We start from the raw sequence: 23,971 nt of genomic DNA, 5'->3' as shown, positions 1-23,971 counted from the left end.
ATTATATTTAAAGCGCTGATTAACTTAACCCCACGTTTTGTATGTTTCAGCACTTTTTTACGGCACAATTTTAAAGATTTCCAAAATTAAGTAAAATATATTTCCAATCACGCTCTCTAAAAACTATGCAATGTCATCATCTTTAAATGTAACACTCTGATGATTTTATATGAAATACAGCAGGATTTCAATCAGTATGCTCTAACAGTAATAATAATTTGTTTGATGGAGTCCAAAATAATTACTCAATTTTGCTGAATGTTTCTTAGACTTACATTTGATAGTTTACTTGTTAAGTCTTTTGACTGAATTGTCATAATAACATTCACATCATAATATTCAGCTCAGAACGATTAAATGGAGCCCGCAGAGCAATTTGTCCATCAGTCATAGCTAATGGTTTGATAATAAATTACTTTTGCTCATTTCATTTTGCAGCTTACTGTAACTTTGCGGTGGAGACTGCTACACATGCTATTATATTATTACCAAAACGGTAAAATAACCTCAATATTCAAAGATTTCTAGTAACATTTGCAGGATGGGCTGTGACCACCACCTGATGGACTCACTACTCATCATCGCACATCTACAGTACACATAGGTGCATGTCGACACTGTGCACACTTCGACATTGGTGGGGCCTGAAGTGTAGCGTACCTGCAAGAGCCTTGATGCGTGAGCGCTCGAAGAGGCGTGCTGAACTGTTCTCATTATCCCAGTCAGTCTCTGCTGCCAGGTCCCAGCGGTTGTTGATGTCATTGTACTGCTGCTGGATCTCCAAGCTGTCAAAGTCCGTCGGCGAGATGGTGCTCATGGTGTCCAGGCTGGAGGAAAACACATTCAACCTACAATTCAGACACGGAGACACAAAAGCATCCAAAGTCAGTGCTTCACAAGACTGACCTTGAAATGTTTGCGAGCTAATGTTTGGGAACTGAGAATCTATTTCATCGAAGGCCAGATGATGTGCTCTAACACACATCACCCACACTCTCCGTACAGCCTTGCAGCTGCACTCAGGTTTTATGTGCTCAAAGGACAGTCATATGCAAATAGCAGCTTAGACAGTCCAACTGCCAGTGTTTAAGGAGATAAAAAACTTTGCGATAAGTTCAGCAACTGTCATGAAGTTGTTCAGTTAGACAACCAATAATTGAATATAACTGTATGCCAGGGCAACTGAGTGTAAAAGGCAGAAACAATCTCAATCTGCACTGATAAGATCTTGACTTGCACATCCGCAAAACCTATATAAGCTACACACACACATAAATGCCTGAATAATATATCGATATGTATTGTATTAATGCAGCAATATTCAAGGACGCCTGTTGATGATTTCAGAAGATAGTTCCACTGAACAAAGTTTGCTTGATAGCGTTAGAAATATGGATATGATAACTTAACAGAAAGTGACATTCATTGGTTATTTGACTTAGCTTGAGAGTCAAATAAGCTTGGAAATGCCTGTTCTCTAACTAGTAGGGAGTCACAAGAGGAAGAAAACTGTTTCACAACATTACAATAATCAAAATCTCCAAACAATACCCATCTTATGTCACAAAAATCAATATTATGTCAATGTATCATCCAGTTGTGCTTTGGTTCCCTGTACTGCTTGTGCAAGTGCATCCTTGTGCACATACTGGTAGAATACAATAGTATGGGGACCTGCTCATCAAAACCTTGCTTAATAGCCCTACTAGTGGTCGAAACCCCTCAGAATAAAACACTTTATATTCTCGGTCCGACCCCGTCCTTGCACTCACTGCTAGCCATGCAACATCCCTCCTTATCCTGCTGTTTGTACTAACTCAGCATCCAGTTATAACAACAAGGGTACCCTCATATGGCAACAATCAATACTTCATGAAAAAGGAGGTCAGCCCCACCCGCCTTTCCTCCAACTGGATGAGTCTCTGTATTTTGCTGACAGATTTTAACTTGAGCCAGAAGCAAATGCGTCGTGTCCTCTTTATTCATTTTAATGGTGTGGTGACAATTATTGAGATGAAGTGCAGCACAAGTTCTTGTCTGCACAAGACACTCACACATCACTAATATGCAGGTACATACCCAACTGGCTGCCACAAACTGCTTCTACATAAAATTCCGTATAAACTATTATGTCAAAAACATCATATCCTCATAACATCATATTCTTGTCTTCATTAAAAGCGTGGTAATATTGATGGATCCTCAGCTTCACACAGATAAAGGGATGTTAACCCAATAGTTCAGCTGACAGCAGCCGGGAAGTAAATCAGATATTTTTATTTACATATATTTAAATATACCAAGTCTGAATAGATTTCCTATACATCACACCTCAAACATGGTCTATCAATAATAATGTTTCTTAACGATTTCACCCCATTGTTTAATAAAACATACAACACTGACTGCACATGACCAGACAGATCCTGTCCTTAGTATTATGCACTGACACCCATTGGGGGGTTTACATTAAGATTAAACCCCCCACCAGAGACATCCATTAACTTACTGGGGCCATTTGTTTAAGAGCATTGAACAGATTAATAGACAAGGTTGAGCAGTCAGTTTGCTAATGCTGGTTAGTTTATCTTTTGTTGTGTCTAGTAGCTGTGGCTGACTGAGGACTGCTAACCCTGTCCTTTGGTTCAAGGTTCAATTCATTCATTCATTTAATGCACAGAAACTGTAGTCCTCACATTTTGATCATATAAACTCTCTCCATCACGTCTGTCATGATGAGTTTAGTTTAGTCTAGGTTAGATTACGTTGTACTACAGTGAGAAGCTGGAAGGAAGAGATTCTAGGCAACAAATGAGGCGGTGCTCTAGAGGAGATAAATAAGTGGGCCGGCTATACAGTACATCGCACATTAATGAGGCTCTGTTCTTTTCCTTGAGGTGTGATTGAAAAACACGATAACGGCTGATGACAATGATTTATCTGTTTGAATGTAAGGCCGTCAGTAATGTGTCTGCAAGGACCATTCTTGGACTAATCATGTCATGAAAACCAATGCATCCTCTAAATCAAACCTGGAGATCGATAGCAGACAGCTGCCAGAACCGATACCTATCAATACACTGCCAGTGTTCAGCTAAGTTAGGCCAATATATATTCATTGCATCATTAAATGCAAAAAAAAACACACATAATGGACAGTCATTAGCATTGTTGAGCCTAGTTTCAAAGAGGGGGAATGAGGGGGTGCAGATTTAAAAAGCCTAAATCCATTTGTAGCACTGTTAGCTATTCTGTCTTAAAACTGCAAGAAGGGAGAGTTCAGTCATAGTAGTTATCGATAGCATAGGGGCCACTAATGTGTGACTCAGCCACATTATTTGGCTTTATTGTGTCATTTGTTTTTTAATGATTATCTTTTTGCAATTTTGCATTTATTGGCTAGTTTACAGTATAGATGCAGACAAGGAACAAGTGAGAAAGAGGGGGACGAGATGCAACAAAGGTTCATAGCCACAAGCGAACCAGGGAGGCTGCAAATTAAGTGGTATGCAATTTAGAGACCACCAGGACACATTGGGCTTTGTTTTCAAATATGATTTTATCAACCAGAGAGGCTGAGATTTTATTGAAGTCAAACATATCTTACTCTGCTATGCAATACAACAGCTACTTGAACATTAATACGCTATGTAATAAAATACATTAAAATTGTCTTTCACATAGAAATAAATGTACCACTCTATAGATTTTACATCTATAGACCTTGGTATCAAATTTCTCTGTTGTCTTTTTTTATTCTAATCATCAGACGTCATGGCATTCTCCATCACCCCAACCCTACAGTACACACCTTACTATTGTTAAGACAAGTCAAACAAGACACACACATTCTAGCTATAAAAAAAAATAAAACAAAAGCTTGGCAAATCCTATTAGTGGCAGATTAAGAAGTGGCTGGGAATAGAAACTAAATGCAGGGATTAGACAAGAAGGCAGAACAACGCCTCCACACTGCCCCCCGACCTGTCAACTCCCCACTCACTGGCACCCCAGGACTTGGCTAATGCATTGACCCCCCTGAGAGTGTGTGTGTAGTCAGTGTGTTTATTCTTGTGTCCCTCATTTATATGTTGAATATTTTCAAAAAACAATAATCACAGTCAGTCTGCAAAAATCAATTTTGACCACCCTCACCTTTTTCACCCTCAACGTCACTGTGACAAATTATGGGGCGAATTAATAAAAAAGAAATAAATAAAAGCACAGGCAGACCAACACCATGCGGCTGATTGTGGTGTGGTGCGGCTGACAAAGATTTCCGTGCAGCTTAAATAACCAAAACGTCACGGCAGGAAAGCAAGAGCCACAAACAGGGCACACCATCCAGGATTGGCCCGACAGCAATGAAGTCCATGACAATCTGTCTGTGGGAGTGGACCAAGGTGGGGGTTGGACGGGGGGCAGGACCGGTGAGGTCACAAGAGTCTGGCAGTAGTAAATCGAGGGCAACCCTCCCCTTATTGTCGGTAGGAGGAGGCTCGGCTCAGTGTCTGCACTAATCACCCCTCAATGGATCAGACAAACAATCCCCTGACCTACTATGATACAAGCTACTGTACTCATCCTCCTACACACAACAGGCAAGAAACCACACATGCAAGCTGAGCTGACCTATTACACCCCCAACAGCGCCACCACCAACAACAACAACCTCACACACACACACACACACACACACACACACACACACACACACACACACACACACACACCCACAGTGCTTCTAAAAGCCACACGCACACAAATGCACCCACTCAGCATGTGTGTATCAGTATTCAGCACACAAAACGGGTCGGTTCAACACCTACAATCATGCTAGCCTGAGTGACGTACAATTGCCTCCCAGAGAGAAACCAAATCAGAGGCAGAAAATAACTTCTAAACTGTAACCCTGCTCTGCAAAGCTAAAAGGGCATAGAAGGAGCCTTTGGAGTCAAATTTCTTCCATACACAAATCTTCTAGAGACATCAGATGTTAGCCCCAAAGCTACTGCAATGCAACCTCAAACAATACAGCTCATATCAGGAAAAAAAAAAAGACAGCCAGGCAGTCAGACAGATGTGGCACAAAAGGGGGGGGCATAAAGGGGTTCTATGAAAGAAAATCCCCTTAAGGTCTAATCCACAAATGGTGACAAAAGACACACATTAATGTAATGAAAGATTTAGGTCTGTCACGTAGCCGTCATTGGCTTACATGGATCTAGCCTTTTCAAACATGACAGCACTCTTTCTCTAAACTCAAAATAGGAGAGCGGGACATGTACCATAAGTGTGACTGTTCAGAAGAAAAGTGCTTCTGAAAAAGGGAAGAGCGAAAGTGGGCCATCGAGGAATGCCTCAAGGCGAAAACCCCAGCTTCTGACTGGGCAGACGCGCATCAGACTATCGCTCTCAGCAGAGTGACACCGGTGAAGAAAGCAGGGCAGAGCCAGCAGCGGCGTGATAGGCAGCAGCGCCACCACTCTCTTCTCTCCGCCAACCCTCCTCCTCCTCCTCCTCCCCTCCCAGAGATGCTTCCATTCGCCCAGCTGGTCTGTTTGTCACTGCACCCGTTAATCAGCGAGAGAGGAAAAGAGAAATAGAGCCCACAATCAGTCGCCTGCAGGGAATTAGGCCTGTGCACATTAGCCAGCCACACTGCCACCGTGCACCAGGGGAATAGGGTAGACACACACACACACACAACCACACCCTGTAATGCCAAACAAAGGAGCCATCAGCCTCGCCATACAACCCCTACCAAAAGCCACATATGATACACAAAATACACAACTATTAAGTTTTAAATATTCTACTGTAAATGACTGTAAAGCAGCCAAGAGCTTCAAATAAACAAATTTTAATGAATTTAAACTGAGGTGGCACCTCTGTGTTGCCTGCCTGTCATACTCCGACGAGCCTGGAGGGTGGGGGAGGCAGATCCCCAAATTTATCGCACAAAGCCTGCTCCGCCAAACTGGCCCCATACAATGGAGGAGTCAGCAGAGAGTTGAGGCCAGCCGTTTCATGCCTTTCCTGTTTGCAGAGATGAGGCAGCCAGAGGCACATATGCATCAGAGGCCCCTCCGCAGGCTGCTGATCCTGGCCTGAATGCCCCGCTGAATAGGACCGCAGAGGTCCTTTGTTGACCTGTAGCATCACATTCATCAAACACTCAAGCTGCCAGCATACCCTCCACACATGGACATAGACATGTTACTTCGGTTTTGGGTACCAGCTCTGTATAAAGCACAATGGTACATAATATATGTCAAATTACACCGGATTTCAATACAATCAGTAGAATACAGCATTTCTGGCAACTTTATTCTTTTGTCAGAAAGACAGTTCCTTTCACTTCAAGAGTTCTAATCAAAATCTATTAACATTTACAACTTTCTTATTAGTCGAGGGATGAGGAAAGAAGGACTTCACGACATCAGACTGAGGTACTACTATATCCTTTAGCAACTCCATGGACAAGGAAGGAGTGTCTGATTTGTAAACAATGACCGTCCTACACCTCATATCCAAGCTGCACTTGCTTGTCTTTGTCAATGAGAGGCTCTCAAATGTATTTCCTGAAGAATCCCACTGATACAAATAATATGCACCTCATAAGTTTAAAGAGGTGTAACATTGCTTAACAGGGAAGTCTGGATAATACACCAGATACATCTTCATAACCTCTTTCCCACTGTGGCAAATTCTGTCCCACCCAAAGCATTAGCCTATTTATAATAGCAATACTTTATATCCCATTTAGCTTCAGATCTGCCACAGCTTGGACAAAGCAAGGCAAAAGTTATTGTGGCTGCTGCTCCTGTGGCTGAATGAGTCCCGAGCTTGGCCTGCGCTTTGAAGTACATTTGGCTGGAAGTCACAGTGGCAGCATCAATATCCAGGCTGCCAGAAATCCAAATTAAAAACATCAGTGAATGAAATATTCATGCAGATCAGGCTAATCCACCGCGGATTGATTCTTGCCATTTTAAAACACACAAGACCAAGAGCAAGCGGAAGCACTGTCAGCATGCCTACAGGTCCGCTACTGTGTGCAGTGATGCTGATGCAGGTTTGATCGAATGGCTCACTCAAACCATCTGTTGTTCTCTACAAATCCTAACGCCCCAACAGCAACAGTCTGTGCATGTGTGGGATGTTTTTAACCTTTGCATCCGAGGTGCTTTATATTTTTGGTTTCGTTTTTCTTTTCTTTCGCTAGACCTTAAAAAAAGGTGCAATATGCAAGAGTTTTATGTTCTTTTAGCTTTACCTTGCCTGTCTGCTGGAGTTTCATACAGTTTATCAATGTCCACTCAATGACTACTTCAACAATTTGATAAAATATGTTCATTTGGTTGCCAGTTTAACAGTAGACTAAAACAGGAAACATTGGGATTAGACTGGAGGATAGCATGCATTAAAGGTCTGAGGCGTAATTCAAATCACCAGCCAGATGTTGTCTATAGTGGTCGTGTAAAGATAAGGTAAGCTGGCCTAGGTCAAAATCAGAAATGTTAGAATTGATTGGCATCGCTCCATATTGAATTGGCAGTGAGATATTCATCTTTCAGATTCATGAGGGGGTGTGTGCAACAACTGTTCAGAATTTCTGCCTCTGCATGAAAAATCTGCCCACGCAAGAGGCACTGAATGTAAAACAAAGTCCATCCAATGACCTAATCCTTAAAAAAAGGTGGATTTATTTATTAGGAGCATATCGTCAATAGCTGTAATAGTACATGAGGTGCCATACTGTAAATACAATTTGAAAAACCAAGCATGCCTCCCAGATGGCCGTGTGGCTATGTCCAGCTCCTGGCTGCTGCCATGTTGTGCCCCTGTAATGCCCTTATTCTTTGTCCCCCTCTACTTTTTTGCCATTAGTAAAAATAGAGGAGATGAGAGGACTGCCCTCTCCCTGAACTATTGAGCATTTAGCTGTGTTTGTGATTCCAACCAGTGCACTACAGTTATAATAATTATCATGGAAAGCTGGACACGAGTATGCATGTGTAGCCTGTAGTATGAGCAAAAAACTGCATGCCAACTATGTTTTTCTATGGAATGTAAATGCTATTAAAAGCCCTAAAATAACTTTTGATCTACTTTACTCATTGGCTGCTGTTAAATTATAGATGCAAGATAATTTGCCATTTATATTAATGATACAGCTATCTAAAAAACTAAATGCATATTTAAGCAGATGACATAGTTGTTCAGGACAGTTTATTTGGCCTCAGTTGGTTTTAAAATAAAATAAATCTTATATTGTACAAAATTTGTTTTTATGGGGGTTATTTTGATGATCTACATACTGTACTGCCTCGCTCTGTTTTAAAGATATTCATGCTGATGACCTACTTTTTAAAATTCTGAAAATAAACTGGTATGGTCTAGTGACTGAAAAAAACCTTAGATGTGTCTCCAGAAGGCCAATTTTATTAGTCTTATCTTGACAAACCTATCTGAATTGATCCAACTTGTTTTTACAGAATAGTAAAACCTATTAACCTTTTTTTATTATATGCATTTTCTTTTTCCAAAGCTGTGTCTATTTTCTGTTCAACGGTAGCTCTCACACAGTTAAGGATGGAGAGCCAAGTGCCTCTTCAATTGTTCATTTTATGGCAGCAGATAAAAAAAACAAGCAATTCAACCTCAAGTCCTCATCAATGTCACTCTGGCCTCACAACACAGGGCACACATGACAACAGTATCGCTTTCAGGGGGTTTACATCGGACACAACCGGTGTGAAAGACTGGATAAATAAATGCGGAAAATAACTGCCAATATCAACTTTGCACTGTACTCCACAAAACGAAATGTTAAATGAAGAACTGCACATCAGAAAGCAGCACTATTTATTTACACAAGGCGTACGCTGGGTTAGTGATATGGTTCACTGCAGCACAATGAAAGTGTGAATAGCAGGAACTAAAAAAAAAAGCTTGTTCAAGAGGGATTTTGAGAATCAGCACTATGGGGGGCCCACATTCACAGCCCCATTCCATTGTTGAATGCTGTTCATCTAGCCAGCCACCTAACAGCCGTATCTCATCCGTCTATCATCTCAACCTGTGGCCATGAACACAATAACAAGGTATGATCTGACTAGGAGGCAAGAATTATCAACAAACACACTATACAGTCTGATAAAAAAGGATGTTGGTGCATTTATCTAGTTTGTTTCGGTATATGTTCTTCCTGGAAATACTATGCAGTGCTAACTGGATCAATAAGCATTTCCTAATTATATAACAGAGAGAACTTCAATCACAGAAACACACATCCTGCAGTAAGTGAGTATGAGTAACTCCATAAATATGAAAAGACACTTTTTAAACTCATAAATATGTGTTCTGATTGAAGTACTGATGAAGTATTCGAATCGACCAGCGTGTATAATTAACATCAACAACAACAACAAGACTCAGTTCCATGGATGGCGCCATGAGCTTCTAATTTGGATATATATCTGATAAATCTGCAAGTTTATCAAATACAATCAAATGTATTTGTATTACTCCTCACAGGAAGATTCAGTCCCATGTGTGTTTGGCAGATTGTCCATAAAAATCTGAAGGAAGGCTCCTCATGGCTGATGTCTGGGTAAGCCATGAAAGAGACATAAGAACTGCACAATTGTTGATAAATTATTCCAAGCACACTGTTTGTTTTCATGCACAATTACACAATGTTATTTTCCTTGTAATCTCCCCATTTGGTGTTTAGTCATATCACAGCAGGCCTCTGCGGCTAGATTTCAGCCACAGCTCCTAAGGGACGTCATAAATTATTAAACGTACTGTTTGTGGCCTGCTTTAACTGTACCCCTAATGCTGCCTACAGGCAACGCTCCATGAGCACCATTACAACAAGGTGAACAGGAGGGGGAAAGTCATCATGTCGCCCTCTGGTGGTACCATTCCAAACTTAATGAAACCAGGCCCGGCTACTCTGTGGGGAATTTTGTGTAAATCTAACATATCTATTCAATGAATGAATCCTTTATTGGCTGTCTTTAGAGTAACCAGATACATTAGCTCTTTTAATTACTAGAATTTAAAGTTTACATAGCCTACATGTGTTCTATACAGCAATTAAAAATGGCTGATTTGTGATATATTTGAAAAATTCAATCTGTCCAAAATAAATTGGCATCTACTATTTTTTTTACTCAAGCTCGTCTAATAATATTAGTAATATTATACATTTTTGGAATTACCTTTTGGCTTTAATACAACCCCCCTCAGAAAAAGAAAACATACAAGCTGCAGAATATCGTAGCTAAAATCCAAGGTGATAGTTCTTATCACAGTGGTGATATCTTGCTGCTAAATAATAAAATGAATGAAAAAGAGCCATTCCGCAAACCCTAGTACGAAATAAAAAGATTCCAAGTGGGAAATTGCTAAACAGGAGTCACTAAGAATGTATAGAAAGAAATAAAGGGAAGCAATAGACATGGGTAAACAGAAAACAATCGTACCTAATTGCTAACATGATTGGGTAATTGTTTTAATTGCTTATTTAGATGTCAAAGTTATACATATATCTATATTTAAAAATGTATTGATATAATTCTGTCAAATCTAGTCTTCCACATAAACCACTTTCTTGGCCAAACAGGAATGGAGGAGGTATAGGGGGAGAATGAGGAGGCATTATCAACATAACAGAATGAACCCCTAGCTTTCGATCCCACCTTCTAGACAACTGCAATTTATTGCATTCAGTTTGCAATCAATGTGTAAATCAGTCACTGAATATAAAGTGGGCTGAAAACCTGATGTGTGTTGTATTGGGAACCACTGACATAGGAGAATAATGGCCATCCTGTAATGGAGAGGCCATTGGGTTTAGTTCCACAAAACAACAAAAGCTCTTACCAAAAGTGTCCTTGAAAAACATCTAACCATTCCCTGGCCCACTATTAGGTGTTATAGCCAAGAAGATGTTTTTTACTGATGCAAGTTGGTCAACCCTTTGCATGTAAGAGGGGCTTTCCCACTTGGTCATAGCCAATGTTATCCCTCTACCCCTTAACTACTATACAGTATTTTCCAACAGTGTTTCAGCTGTCTTTTTCTTATTTCTTCTATAGATTTCAGAAAACCATCAAATAAGAATTGACCATCCTAGAATATAACCCTTCATCACTAATAACTACTCTTAATCATGGGTGACACCTGTCATCTATTGTAGACAAAAACAATTCAAATCAATCAATAATGATGCTTTTTAATTAACCAAAAGTGTCCTTGAAAAAACATCTAACCATTCCCTGGCCCACTATCAGGTGTTACAGCCAAGAAGAGTATGCCATCACTGATACAAGTTGGTCAACCCTTTGCATGTAAGAGGGGCTTTCCCACTTGGCCATAGCCAATGTTATACCCCTTAACTACTGTACAGGATTTTCCAACAGTGTTCCAGCTCCTACAGATTTCAGAAAACCATCAAAATATAATTGACCATCCTAGAATATAACCCTTCATCACCAATAACTACTCTTAATCATGGGTGATACCATCTATTGTAGCCAAAAAAAAACTGGACTGATGTCTCTGGGTCATGAAACATGCTTCCACACGTGGTAGCCAGCAGATGTCAGATCTCAATATCTGCAAAATTAGGAGCTATCCTCTCAAAATGACTGATAGACTTGCACTTTTCAAAACAACGTGTTCACTGGCCTTTGTTTTTCAATGATCTTCTGCTTGTAGGACATACTTTTACCTGATGCATCCCTTGCTATGACTCACAGTCTAGGCCAGTCATCTATTGTAGACAAAAAAACTAAAAACACAAATGGTTCATCAATAATGATGCTTTTTAATTGAATTACTATGCACGCCCATCGCCCATGTGTTTTTTTCTTTTCTGTCACAATAACATTTATTTATCAATGGGCTGATGTCTCTGGGCCATAAAACATGGTTCTCTACACGTAATAACCGGCAAATGTCAGATCTCAATAGCTGCAAAATTAGGAGTTTATTCTCTCAAAATGCATTAACAGTGTTTCAGCTCTTTTTCTGATTTCTCCTATAGATTTCAGAAAAATCATCAGAGAATAATCTTAAAATATAACCCTTCATCACCAATAATGATGGGTGATACCTGCCATCTATTGTAGACAAAAAAAAATCTAATTTTAATCATCCATTATGATGCTTTTTAACTGAATTACTATGCACGCCAGTCCCTCATGTGTTTTTCTTTTCTTTTCCCATTTTATCAATGGGCTGATTTCTCTGGGCCATGAAACATGCTTCTTCTACACGTGGTAGCCAGCAGATGTCAGATCTCTATATCTGTAAATTAGGAGTTATCCTCTCAAAACGCCTGATTGACTGTGTTCACTGGCCTTTGTTTTCAATGATCTTTTGCTTGTAGGACATACTTTTACCTGATGCATCCCTTGCTATGACTCACAGTCTAGGCCAGGCACGCAGTATAAATCTCAGTCCTATCATAACATAGCCACACAGCCCACTATGTCGAAAAGCTGCAGCTTAAACAAGATGCCAGCACTATATACCAACATATTAATCAATGCAATGATAACCTGGTTAACGGGCAGGTTAACCAAGCTTGGTTGGTTTAATAAGCAGATGTTGAATGAAAAGATCCACAGGCTGGCTGGCTGGCTGGCTGGTTAGACAGAGACAGAAGACACGCAGATAAAATGTGGCTGACATCAGTTCAAACAAAGGCAAGAGAGAGACAGACATGCAGAGGGATGGTTCCCCCAATAACGACCATGATACACTTCTCAATCAGGCAGCTAACAAACCAGAATTATTTATGAGTTTATTTGAAGTAGCATCTCTTTCAGAGTTTTCAAAAAAATGGCATTAGCTGCCATACAAATAACGTTATCTGTTGGCTTTTGGATGCTAGTAGCAGTGGCTAGCACCTGAATATCACCACAGACTCTCCTCTCCTATCTCTCTCTAGCTTTGTTATTAGCTAACTGGTGGTGATGGTGGTGATGGTGGAGGTGGTGGTGATAAATATAAATAAAAAGATAACTTACCACTTATTTAGTCTTCTGTTACAGAGGCTGTAGATATATTAATATAACTACCGAGTCACCGTGTGTGATATCTCACCAGACATGAACAGTATCTCCCTTAGCAACCGCCCACGAGCCACTAAATTCAAATTCTAACGGTTTAATTTCCCAGGTAACGTTCAAATTCTAACGGTTAAATCTCCCAGGTAACGCAGATAACCGTTAAATCCGCATCCTCGAGGAGAAAAAACGGCTCTTTTTTCCTCCGCTGCTGCTACTAGCGGAGGTGCACCGCGTTACGAAACCAGGCGTTTATATTTCGCTTTCACACACAAGCGGGGGAAGAAGAAAAACGACGAGAAGAGCCCGTGTTCAAGGTTTCAGAGGCAGGTAATGAGACGGATATCCGCAGCAGCTTCTTCTTCTTCTTCTTCTTCTTCTTCCCCCCCACCGCAGCCGCCGAGCATCCAGAGAAAGGTCCGTCCGTTAACCTCACTCACTCCCACTGCCTGCTGCCTGGACTCCCGTTCAACAGGGAGAAGAAAGACAACAGTGGACGTGGTGGTGGTGGTGGTGGTAGGTAGGTAGGGGTGTGCGTAGGGGGGTGGTGGAGGTGGGTGTGTTGGTGTGTGGGTGGGTGCTGACCCTTCACAGTCACATGTTTTTTTCAGTATATTCTCAACAATAACTGCTGAGAAGAGAAGATGCTCTGCTGCTCCTGCTCTCTCTATATCTGGTGCTGTCCCTGGTGCTAAAACTGAAATGTTCACATTCACAGTTTTGTATCTCAAGACAAGCCTTTTTTTGCTTGCAAACAGTCATTGAATTTGATGAGGAAATGCTACACAATGAAATCATGGCAAAAATTCGGATTTACTTTGAATGCATCACCTTCCATCCACATGGGGTTTGCAGACCATTTGAGCATCTCCTTTGTAACTGGTGGATACAGTATATATTAAAAAGGGAATATATATATATAAGGCTGTCAAAGTTAACACAATACTGACATCATATGAAACTAAAAAACCTAAGGAATCCATTGGTACCAACCATGTCATACTAGCTCGTCGCAAAGGAGGCTAAATAATGCCCCAAACTCAAGCTAAATTTTGTCCAGGAAAAACTGTCATGGCCATTTTCAAAGGGGTCCCTTGACCTCTGACCACAACTTTTTATGTTGTAACAGGCTCAGTTTTAAAGCTAGAGGGAAGAGACTGGTGTCACATGAAACTACAAAACCCGAGGGAATCCATTGGTACCAATCATGTCATACTAGCTTGACAGGCTAAATAACACCCCCAACGTACGCTACATTTTTGGCAAGGGAAAACTGTCATGGCCATTTTCAAAGGGGTCCCTTGACCTCTGACCTCCAGATATGTGAATGAAAATGGATTCTATGGGTACCCACGAGTCTCCCCTTTACAGACATGCCCACTTTATGATAATCACATGCAGTTTTGGGCAAATCACAGTCAAGTCAGCACACTGACACACTGACCGTTTTTTTTGCTTGCAAACAGTCAATGAATTTAATGAGGAAATGCCACAAAATGCAAGCATGGAAAAAATTCAGATTAACATTGAATGCATCACCTTCAATCCACATGGGGTTGCAGCCCATCACTGGTCCTCAGCTTCAAATTCTCTATCTCCTTTGTAACTGGTGGATACAGGATATATTAAAAATAGAATATATATATAATAAGATACTGACATCATATGAAACTAGAAAACCTAAGGAATCCACTGATACCAACCATGTCATACTAGCTTGTCGCAAAGGAGGCTAAATAACGCCCCAAACTTAAGCTACATTTTGTCCAGGAAAAATTATCATGGCCATTTTCAAAGGGGTTGATAGCCCTAATATATACAGTATATATGGTGTCTCCTCCTTGGATTCAACTCATTAATGTCATTAAAAACAGTAATTGTCCCTAGTAGTTTATACAAATACATATATCCTACTATAGCCATACTACAGGATTACTTTATCGGGATCCATTCAAAGATCTCACCCATATCAGCACTCACACATTGAGTCACAAATTATTTCTAGAAATCAAAAACACCACAATCTTGATGTCTTTTTTTCAGGTTTTCCCTCCATTTGTTTTAGCATTTTATCTCTGAGAACTGCCGTTGCACTAAATTATTCCTGAGACACTATGCAGCACCTGGTTGGTGTGTGACATCGAGCAAGTCACCAAGATCTGGGTTATTCATAAAGCCGCCCTGGAAGGTCCTCATGCCAGGGACCAGGAGCTTTTCTCTGTTGCACGGCATAGTAAATGTGAGCAGTGATTTGATGGTTATTGCAGTTGAGTTAGAAAAGATCCAGAGAGGGACTCATTCATGCTGGTGGTCTGAAGACAGGCACCCAAACTCCCAACACCTAAATTAGCCTATATCTGTGTCTTTGCGTCCTCTGTCTGCACTGTGTCTGTCTCTCTCTCTCTATAGGGTGTGTATCTGTGAGCATGGGTGGTGCTGAACCAACAAAGTGGTGGTGGCGAGGGCTTTATGGGATGATGGGTCTCGTCGGCAGGGCTGAGCAGTTTAGAAAATAGCATGCTACTCATTATGAGCAGTTAGTGGTAATGAAAAAGCTCTGCTGTGTTAGTGTGGTTCTAGTGTTTTGCATTTTTTGCTGTGAGAGTATTATTGTAGTTGAAGCTTTCAGAGTGGGCAGGAAATTTCCGACTATAGCAGCTATAGCATCAATGGCATGCTATTGATTTGCACTATCAACACATTTGAGCAAATTTGTCACTGCTCAAAAATGTGTATTGCACTAAGCACCTGACTCAACAGACTTATTTCAGCGGGGTTGATGGATGGCTGAACTAAGGTGAGGGACGGTTTGAAAGGGGACCTTGTACCTCAAAGAGAATACTGTTGTCTTACATTTTAAGCCGTATCAGCTAGACTTATGAAAGAAAAGCTTGATAACGAAAATAAAATGAGGCCATGTCTCTGATGTGGGGCTGTTGAGCGAGGCCATTAACCGCCAACTGCTCCAGCAGTGCTACTCAGTGGCCAACAGATCAGATTGTGGTTGTTGTGGGCATGTGAATGTGTGAAACTGTGACCTGGGCATCCCTAAAAAGGGAGAAATGCTTTTAGAGAAACAACACTGGTTAAGTTAAAGGCAGGGTTGACGATGTTCTCCAGTCTACACTATTTGTTATATTGGTTGAAATGGTCTTTACACCCTGACAGCGATCCATTACTGATGAGCTCTGAAGAAGGACCGGAAAAGAGCCGTCATCTATAGCTGCTGTAATCCTGTAAAAATGTCTACCACTCACTGCCTCGAGGTCCGCTTAGAAAGAACCAATCAGATGCCTCCCTGCCTCCCTGCCCGTACTCTACCCTTGGCGTGCACCAGCCTGAACTCAAAGCGGGTCGCCGCCACACGTTTACCGGAGAATGGAAGAGAAAACTCAGCCAAAAGTAGCACTGCCGCGATTACTTGTCATGAGGTAGTGGTGTTGAGTTGAGGTCCTCTCTCCGCTCTGTGTCTGTGAAGTAGTTACAATGCGGCGGTGCTCGTGCATGTGTGTGATGGGTGTTGCCTTGGAAGGAGCCCCGAGGGGAGGGGGTCGGTTCAGACGGATCTCCTGAGGCGATGCTACTTTCAAATTATGCTAGCTTTCCAACATCGTCGACCCTACCTTTAAGGTTAAATAATATTTTTACATGATTTTAACTGAAGTTTTTGGATTTTGTTGTTGACTCATTTTTACTGTCATATGCAATTAGAGTATGTAACAAGGCTATTCTCCTACATTCAATCAGTTCAGGGTCAGTTCAGGATACATTCTGATAGAATTACTTTTTACATATTTTAATCTAATATTTACCTCAATTACTATTCAGTGAGACTGATTTTAATTCACATCTGACATTTTGTTTATCTTATTTATCTAATGGAAAACAAAAAAAACAACATCATCTGAGCAAAACGAATTAAAAACCTATACTCTTGAAAAGACTTTACATTGATTTATGTCGGTCTGGTACAACCTCTCCTTTTTAAAATTGGAAAAACTCAAGTTCAGGTGGATTTACATTTTACTTCCTGAAGGGTACAGTGTAAACACACATCAGGCTCTCTGTCCAGATGTGTACAGTAGTGTTTAAGGCTAAAAAAAAAAAGCCCTGCAGGGCTCCAAAAATTACTCATTTGAGCTGTGGGTATGTGTGCTAGCGCGCACACACACACAACCTGTTTACGCCCCCGGCCCCAGACCCCACCCCTGCTCACAGACCCACACCCCAGCAGAGAGCTCATCCACAATCCACCATGACAAAGGGAAAGAGCTGAGTGCAAGGATATAAGGCTGCCACTGGCTGCCAGAGTGTGTCCAGCACAGTGCTTTCTGCAGATTGCAGCAGTTTGAGCTAAACCCCCTCTCTGTCTGCTCACTATAGACGGGACCCGGCGGGGTGGGGTCATCATTAGTGTGTGCACTGAGTTGGGGGGCTAAAGTTGGTGTGACTGTATAGCTTCACAGCCGGGTGGACATGATCTCTATTATCCCGACCTCCCCCCCCACCCAACACAATGTGACTGATATACCCAGCCTTAAATCTGAATCGCATGACTCCAATCTCGGGTTAGTGGAGGGGGTCTCTGCGCTGACCTTAAATAAAGTGTCTGAGGCAGCGACAGACACAAGCTGAAAGAAGCACAATTCACAATCAACTCCTGTAGCTTCTACAGTTGTAGCCCCATAAAGTTTACTGATTAACACTGGGTAGATTACTTTAGACCGGTACCCTTTTTCCCAAGAGCATAATTCATCTTTACATGCTACTTTATTTTAGCAGATGTGCTCCCTCCCTATAAGGCTGCCCTGCTGGGTTTGTTTCCTTATTATTAGCAACACCTCTGATGCTCTGATAGCAAGTCCTCTTCCAAATTTGGCCAGCGTGGAAATCTTTCTTTGATATCGCAGATGAGCTTCACTCCTCATTTGTCTCACAGAAATGTTATAGTTCAAACTGTTTGTGACACTTTGATAAGTCTTTAAATGCACAAAAAGCACAAAGACAAATGGAGGGGACCTGTTGAATGGAGAAAAGCGAAAGAATTCCCTCTGTTTTCTGAATTAAATAGCTCCCCTCTTTTCCTTCCACACTTTGTATAAATCAACCATTGCAATGGCAGAGATGTTGATGACTGAACTGATCTGAAGCGACAGGTTGACGAACTTTAAAGATGCAGCGACCATACAAACTCGACTATTCTGACTCAATACAATCCTTAGATGTAGAAATTTGCAAGTCATTACAAGATGCCATCCTCATCTTGCTATGTTACGTTATGTCACGTTTGTCCCCAAACTTCCAAAGTCAACCTAAGCTGTATTTGACCAACAAAGAAGAAAGTTTCACAGCTGCAGTCAACAGCCACCGGTACCTAGTGGGTTATAGTTCGGTCAGTGCGACCTACTAAAGGATATTTATATCCCCCGACCACTCTTTTGAGTCATCTCCCAAGGACACCTGTGCTATTTCTGTTCCCCCCTCTCTCTCTCCCATCCCTTTTCTTATCTCTCTCTCTCCCTAAACTAGTTGCTGGAGGTCACCCTGCTGTTCCAGTTTAAAATTATATAATAATTCGACAGAATGAAACCAGGGCAGTGAGGAGCTGTGGTGCCAATATGGTGCAACGTGACTCACTGAGCTCACAGGATGAGTATATACCATCTCTATAGGGACACAGACAGCTTGGTGAGTTATTACACCCATTTTCTTGGCGTGCAGATCAGCAGACGAGCCATTAACATGAATCACATGATAACGTCATGGTTTCACTCACATGTTGCTTGAGAGCATTTCCAGGTGGAGAATAATCAGAAAACACAACAGGTGTGGCAGCCCATCCACAACACATCTACAGTGTCTCCTAAACACGGCAAAGGGGAATGCACCTCTCATAATGTTAGATTCAAACTGCTTCTTGAAACTATTACGTTCATTATGTCAGACCAAAACCAGATTGTGGAAGCTTTCAGACCCATTTGGATGAAAATATAGGCAGAAATGAAAAATACCTCAATTTTAATTGTATTGGAGCTCATAAAATGAATCTTTTTTGCGATCTGCACATCACAGTGAGTGAACACAGTGTGGTGATAATGCTTACTGACTTCATGAAAACTGTGTATATTATTATAGTATATTGTGTATACTATGGCCATATAGATTTGTCTGTACATGTCTGGAAATAATTAAAACATTAAACATGTTGTAAAAGTTATTGTCCTGAACAATTCATCAATCCATTATGGCTCTTGAAGGAACTTCAGCCAGTGTACATTCAATCTGTAAAAACAGATTCATTCCAAAAGGCATTTATTTTTCTATAAATAAATAAAACACCTACTGTGTGTTGAAATAAAGAAAAATTTGCACAAATTGCGCATTTACTGTCTTGCAGGGACAGTGGGGTTTTTGTATATTGATACCTTATCCATTAGATTTACTGTATCTCACCACCTCAGAAATATAAGCCTTATCATCTTGCAACCAGAGCTGACTACACTACAGTGCAGACATGCTGCTGCTGATGGTGTAAACCCAGTTAGATTGATGGGAGGCACATTCAGTACTGCACAGATGTACAAGCAGCTCCCTCTAGTGGAACATCTCGTGGATCATTTTTGCCCCATTTTTAAGAAAATTGGTAATATCTGTTTTTGACATGCAAGATTAAATGTGTGGGAAAGAATATATTGAAGAGGTCACACTATGGCTATTGATTTGGTTAAATGTTTGTTAGAAAACGTCAATTTAAAGCAAGAAAACCTATAACAATTAAGTTAAAATCACACACTGTGGGACAGATTGTGTGACACCACTAGAAGACAAGGTAATCGAGTGCAGCAGGTTTGTGTGCACTTGATAAATGGTCTGTGCTCAAACCTAATATGAACAGGCTCGCTGCAAACAATCTGCACCCTCCTCATTGACAGTTTACCACTAATCTCAGTATACGCTCCAACGGGCTGCAAAAACAGGCTGTTAGAAGGGTTTGTTTTATTTTTCTAGTCTTGAAAAAACCTACAGAATAGAACTCACTGAGGTTTAATAAGGGAGACACTGTGCATTTGTGTATTGTCACTGTATTAGCTGTACAACATCTTCTGAGATCATTGTGGACATCAGTAATCATTTTTTCACTCAGAAAGCTGCATGAACGAATCACAATTAAATCACACATTAGGTGTGATGTTGACTCCATAAATATAATATATAACTACAAAATCATCCAAGATTGAGTGAAGAACAAGCTATCTCTCTTTGACCACAAAGAAATAAGGTCAAAAATAAAAGATCCAGATCAATGAACAAGTCCCAGCTCAGGGAGACACAGATAGATGCCTTGGTGGTGTTGTGACTCATGGACCGTCTCAGCAGGAGTGAAGTCTCATCTTTTTACTCCCCTTTTTACAGCCTAGTTTAGGGATGACTTGCTGATGAAATAACTACTTTAAATTCAAACTGTATTAAATGATATAATTAGGAACTGGAGAAAGAAGACCGATGGAAGGGGACATTTGTTTTGTTTTGTAGTAATGTGTGCATAACGGTCTTTTAATTCATGATAAAGACACTAAATTGTTTTTGAGTCATCAATTTGCATAGAAATAAGGGATGGCTTTTTAAGTTGTTTGAGTCAATCAAGGAAAATTATGTTACAATCACTTGGATGTGAGACATTTTAACCTGTCGAACTCGAGTGTAATTATCACATTAATTGCTGAAATGGGGCCATAATTAATTGGGGTTTTTTTTGTGCTTGAGTGTCTGATGTGAAAACGTTTGGGAAACACTGTTGTGGAGGAATCTACTTATTTTGTCAAAACTGAGTGGTATAAAACCTTACAAATAAAAGTGGAGAGCTTTTTCATCATGTGTGGAAGCATATTTTTGCATAGTTAATAAGTTTCAATATGTAAAAAGTATATTTGTAAACATAAAGTATATATGGAGACATTTTACTTTTTCAAGTTACCATTTGTTAAACAGGGCTTCATCTCGGTTTGCATCCTCGGGTTCTTCTGGGTCTTCTTTGTCTTTTCATTTCAGGTCCTGCGGTCATCCAAAGACGGTGCTGAAGAAATAAGTGTTGCTAAGTGAATCAGACGCCCAGACCGGACACCACTGTGGTAGCAATCTGTCAATCACAAGGTAGCCATGCCCTAAAGCATCCCCTGCTTTATGGTCTATTTGACTCTAAATGGGACCATAATTTACTAAATGAACATCATGCTGTATTGAAGAAGACTTGAAACTAGAGATTGAGACCATAAACTCATGTTTACAACATTTACTGATGTAATAAATCAAGTGAGAAGTAGGGTCATTTTCTCATAGACTTCTATGCAATCAGGCTTCTTTTTGCAACCAGAGGGGTCACCCCCTGCTGGCTATTAGAAAGAATGCAAGTTTAAGGCACTTCTACATTGGCTTCACTTCTCAGACCCGGAGGTTGCCCTCTGGATGAGTTACATGTAGACGATTCTTACTCACCTCATTTGTACTGTTTGGCTTCACATCACAGCACATGACAATCAGCTTACAAATATAAGTCAAAACTACTGTCTATTTTCCACTGAAGTGTAGGCGGAAATGTGTGAAATCAGGTTGATATCTGTGAATTCGTGGTTATGCTATTTCATAGCAACAATGATAAATACATTGTGATTTAGGATGCAAAAGAGCCAAAGAGTTGGGTCATCATATAATGTCACCATATTACAGTATCTCCTATCTATAAAATGTATTTTATTATTTCTAATTGGAAGTTAGAGACATTTTGAGTGTGATTGCAATGCTTCAGCAGCACATGACCCTCCCTGTGCAGGGGGTCACCCGCCACAAATTCATTCTCCACTGGTGGGAAACACTTGACGTGTTGTATAAAAATGCAGTATCTTATGAACTTAGCTCATCATGGGTGTCACTGTGTGGACACTCACCTATAGTCCTTAAAGAGGGTTCATGGATGAACAGCATCTGGGCCTGCCTCGGTGACCTAACACAGACAGGACCAGATACAAAGACCCAGTTGGCCTTGTTGGCATTAATATCACCAGCTAAGTGAACACCACCACCACCACCACCAAACTCTGTGACTCCAACCAAATCGGTCTTGTGTGAAATATCTGGTAAAACTGGGTTTCATAGTACAGCTGAACACCAGCTTGTGTTCCCGGAGGTTTCTGGAAGGTAGTTATAGTAACACAATGAGGCCACAAGATGGTGCTGTTCGTCAGGTAGCTGATGTCATCTGTGGACTTTGTGAGCTACTCTCCCATATTCAGCACTCTATTAGTATTTTGTTTAAAGTTGACCTACACCCACACTAAAATAAAAACAAAATGCGTCTTTATGCTGCAAAATACCTGATTCAAATAACCAGTGCAATGCTGTAGGATGTCTGTAAAGGAGAAAAATAACACTTTCAGTAATACAAAATGTCCTATCAAGACAGCATGCTAACAACCAAAATGTGTTAAATTATTTCAGTTTATGAATGTAACAGATTTGTACATTGAAGTAACAGTAAAAGTAAAAAGAGTAAAGAAGCGAAGCTAATGGAAGACCTATGGAAACCCTGCAATGTGCTGTGTTTATTTGCTTTCTAGGCGTGCTTGAGAGGCAACACTGAATCATCCACAGAGCAGTTCCCCCATACTACTCAAACTGACTACATGTGAACTCTGAATGTGTCCGTCTGCTCTGTTTTCATGAGTGAACCAAACATAGCAGGTCCAAACACAACACACTGGTTGGCATCTTCTTTTTTTAATCAAATTTATCTCAACAGCGTCTTTGGTTTTCTAAATACTTTGATGCAGCACTCATGACAACAAACGTCAAACTTTCTTGGTTTTCCGGAATAAGCTACGTTTAGCAAATATTCCCACTATTTTCATTGCTAAGTGCTTGACCTTTCTTTTTCTAGCTTAAAGTCACTTAGGTGCACATGTCAAATTATACAAAAACTTCAGGTTTCTCATATTTTACATCAACAAATAAACAGGGGGGAGGACAGGGACCATTCTTACAGAAGCTGTTGATCCATCGGACAAACTGTACAACAACACAAAATCAACGATGTGTGGTTAGAAAATACAATATCAGATGACGTCAATTTAGAATTAAACATGAAAGAATGTGGACCTAAATGGGAATGTAAAGGGGGAATACCGTAACATGTAAAAGTTCTTATGGTATTCCTGTAGTATGCAAATATTGAATGGGCTGAAGTAAACAAGAGGAATACCAGATGGATCTTTGAAACACATTTCTGTATTAAAACGAGAGGTGGCGTGAGATCTGAGATTCAAATTAAAGGAACAGTGTGTAGGATTCGGGAGATCTATTAGCAGAAATGGAATATAATATTCATAACTATGTTTTCATTTGTGTACAATCACCTGAAACTAAGAATCGTTGTATTTTTGCTAGCTTAGAATGAGCCGTTTATATCTACATGGGGACAGGGTCCTCTTCACGGAGTCCGCCGTGTTTCTACAGTAGCCCAGAACGGACAAACCAAACACTGACTCTAGAGAGAGCCTTTTGTGTTTTTACATTACCTGAAGGCCACAGTAGTTCTCCAACACGCTTGGAAAGGGAGGAGTGAGCTGAAGGGTATTCAGTTGGTTGCAACCTCACCACTAGATGCCACTAAATCCTACACACTGCTCCTTTAACAATGAGAGATCAATGCAACAGAGAGATCAATGAAAAAAAAAATACAAAAGAAGCACAATTTAAAATTAACAAAAAAAAAAGTTTAAAAACTATAATTACAAAAAAATGTTTGACAAATAAACTTATTCCTTTTCTGTATTGATTATTTCTTGAATTAAATGTGCAATGAGGAGTGAAAGAGGAGCTGACAATGA

The 23,971-nt window shown here is 40.5% G+C and overlaps 1 protein-coding gene and 1 long non-coding RNA gene across 5 annotated transcripts in view; one reads left to right on the top strand and one right to left on the bottom strand.

Annotated features, from left to right (window-relative positions):
• The window catches only part of LOC119475212 (spectrin beta chain, non-erythrocytic 1), a 51,298-nt gene extending 37,710 nt beyond the window's left edge, over positions 1-13,588 (bottom strand). The window contains exons 1-2 of one of the 4 annotated variants that reach the window (XM_037747695.1): positions 13,053-13,588; positions 661-848 (exon numbers count right to left, since the gene is read on the bottom strand). In XM_037747695.1, coding sequence (XP_037603623.1) covers positions 661-817 — 157 coding nt within the window. In that variant the 5' untranslated portion in view covers positions 818-848; positions 13,053-13,588. The remainder of the gene's footprint in view (positions 1-660; positions 849-13,052) is intronic. The other 3 variants (XM_037747696.1, XM_037747697.1, XM_037747699.1) reach the window with 3 other exon arrangements.
• On the top strand, positions 13,476-22,840 carry LOC119475213. Its single transcript, XR_005203736.1, has 3 exons — positions 13,476-13,611; positions 21,141-21,242; positions 22,703-22,840. It is a non-coding gene; the product is annotated as an uncharacterized LOC119475213 (long non-coding RNA).
• The last annotated feature ends 1,131 nt before the right edge of the window (positions 22,841-23,971 follow it).

The sequence above is a fragment of the Sebastes umbrosus genome, chromosome 17 (assembly GCF_015220745.1).
Source record: "Sebastes umbrosus isolate fSebUmb1 chromosome 17, fSebUmb1.pri, whole genome shotgun sequence".
NCBI classification, from domain to species: domain Eukaryota; kingdom Metazoa; phylum Chordata; class Actinopteri; order Perciformes; family Sebastidae; genus Sebastes; species Sebastes umbrosus.
This window is presented reverse-complemented; position numbering and strand designations above follow the sequence as displayed.